Here is a 2,389-nt window from a genome sequence, read left to right on the forward strand (position 1 = left end):
CCCCCCCCCCTCCCCCCGGGGGTTTAAAAAAAGCTCTCCAAAAATTCCAAAAGGGTTTGGCCCCGGGGCCCCCCCCTTGGTAAAAAAAAAGGGGGGGGGGGGGGGCCCCCCCCGGTTCAGGGTTCCAAAAATTGTGGGGGGGTTCTTGCAAAAAAGACAAAAATTTCCCCGAGGGCCCCCCCCAAGAATTTTGAAGGTTTTGGGGGGAAATCCCCAAACCCCAAAACAAAAAAAAAGTGGGGGCCCCCCCAACGGGGGGGGCCCCCCAAAGGGTTTTGGGGCCCCCCCCCCCTTAAAAGGGGGGGGCAATTTAAAGGGGGCCCCCCATTTTGGGGCCCCCCCGCCCCACTTGGGAAGGGGGGGACCCCCCCCCCCCCCCCCCCCCCCCAAGAAGAAGAGTTTTGCTGATGGGGGGGTCGGGATCCCCCCCCCAGCAGCAGAGCGTTTTGCTGCTGGGGGGGTCAGACCCCCCCCCCCCCCCCCAGCAGCAGAGCTCTGCCTGTGGGGGGTGCTGGCATCTCTGTGCAGACAGCTGTATTGCAATACGTAGCATGCCTTCCAAGTGGCGAGAATTTATGGTCGGCACCAAAATCGAGTGGAGCAGCGACCTGCTGAGCGTGTCGTCGGAGAGCCTGTACTTGGGAGACGTGTGCGGGAGCGGCGGCGGCGGCGACGGCGGCGGCGGAAGGGCCGACCCCTTCGACGGGAGCGGCGTGGGCGGCGTCCAGAACGGTGGCGATGCCTTCGCCACCCGTGACGTCGACTGCAGCGAGCGGCAGGACGTGGCGCCCTCCACGCCCCTCGGCGAGTACTTGGCGGGCAACGTGACGGTAACCGCAATGTGCATGGACCCACGAATCGCGCTGCCGCCGGCGTTGTACGCCTCGATGCGCGCCGCGTCGGGCAAGTGGAGCTCCGACTTTTCGGAGGCATCCTCGCCCTTTCGTGCGTCCAACCTCGACCTGCTGCAGCGGGCGTGCACGCGCGAGGCGGCGCTCTCGGCCTTGCGCGACTTGGACGAGGAGCAGAACGAGTCGAACTCGCACGCGGCGTCGGCGGAGTGGCTGCGCGAGAAGCTCGACGAGTGGCTGCCGCGGTTTGAGTCGCCGCGGCGACACCAGCTCGCGGGCCTGTTCGTGCTCGAGTTGCTCTCGAGCTCACCGCAGCCGCGCCAGCTAAGCAGCGGCGGGCTGGGGATGACCGAGCCGGCGCTGGTGGCGTCGCGCGTGCTCGCGCACCGGGAGGCGATAGCGCGGGATTGGGCCGCCGCGGTCGCGGGATCGGTGCCGACCGCGCTGCAGGAGCTTCTGCGGGAGGACCTCGAGGAGCAGCTCAACGCGGAGAGCGAGGAGCGGCCGCCACCGCTGCAGTAGCGGGGGGAGGGGGGGGCAAAGGGGAGGGGAAAAGGGGAGCTACATCAGAGTCCACCTACACAATGATTCATGTATCATCTGTATCATGGATGGCAATAACCAATATCAATAACGAACTCGAAAACGCAGAAGGACACGACTCACGACCACTGAAGCGGTAGTCTGGGGAACCTACTGTTGCGGCCTAAAGTCTGTGCAGGTTGCGGAGGACACGATCCCGGCGTGAACACGACTAACTGACGGATCCGCTCCCGCGTGACAGGTGACAGTCGCACGCGCCGCGCTGCGGCGCGTGCGACTGTCTTTGTTTGAAGTAAAAAGTCGAATCAGAGCGCCGTCGGCGTTGTCCTCCATTTTCCTCCCACGGACCGCCCGTCTGGCACCGCTCCGGGACGCACGCCGGCGAAGCACCATCAAGCTGCTTTACGGCCCCAGCATTGCCTTCCCAGGCTTAGCTAGACTGAAAGATATTGTGCAAATGGTTAGTCTCTACAATATATACACTGACATTGAACCTCCCAGAGCTCGTCCCGGTCCGTCACGGCCATCCTCGGCCTCCGGAGGGCCCCCGGCCGCGGCGCGGTGCGGCGGCGTCACAAATCCGACCACAGAGCACCGGAGAGAGAGAGAGAGAGAGAGAAACCGCCAATGGCCGTTATCCGTTAGTGCGGACGTCGCCGCGGCTGGCCTCTGCCGCGGCGGCTGCTGCGCGCACGCGGCGGCGCCGCTCTCTCGCGAGACGGCTGGCGACGCGGCTCGCCGCCGACGTACGGTGCGCTCGTCCGACGGTCCGCAGCGTGGCGTGCGCGGCGCTGCGCGCCGCTCTGCGAGCGCTTGTGCGCCTGCACTGCCTGTCTCTGTTGGTGCTGGTGGTGGTGGTGCTGCTGCTGCTGGTGCAGATGCTACTGCTGGCGCGGCGCGGCTCTGCGACTGGGCTCGACGCGCGCGTCGCGAGCGTCTGACGCGGCGGGCGGCGTCGGGCAGGTGTGCTTCTCTCTCGGGTGGTGGTGGTGCTG

General features: G+C 66.1%; 1 protein-coding gene across 1 annotated transcript; it reads left to right on the top strand.

Moving 5' to 3' along the window:
- Window positions 1-551: 551 nt before the first annotated feature.
- EMIHUDRAFT_471687 (hypothetical protein) lies at window positions 552-1,451 on the top strand (the record flags this gene model as incomplete). The annotated part of the gene is made up of 1 exon (XM_005779143.1): window positions 552-1,451. The coding sequence occupies one exon, from the start codon at window positions 552-554 to the stop codon at window positions 1,371-1,373; it is 822 nt and encodes a 273-aa protein (XP_005779200.1). The 3' UTR covers window positions 1,374-1,451.
- Window positions 1,452-2,389: the final 938 nt, after the last annotated feature.

Source organism: Emiliania huxleyi (genome assembly GCF_000372725.1).
Source record: "Emiliania huxleyi CCMP1516 unplaced genomic scaffold EMIHUscaffold_2351, whole genome shotgun sequence".
In the NCBI taxonomy this organism is placed as follows: Eukaryota; Haptophyta; order Isochrysidales; family Noelaerhabdaceae; genus Emiliania; species Emiliania huxleyi.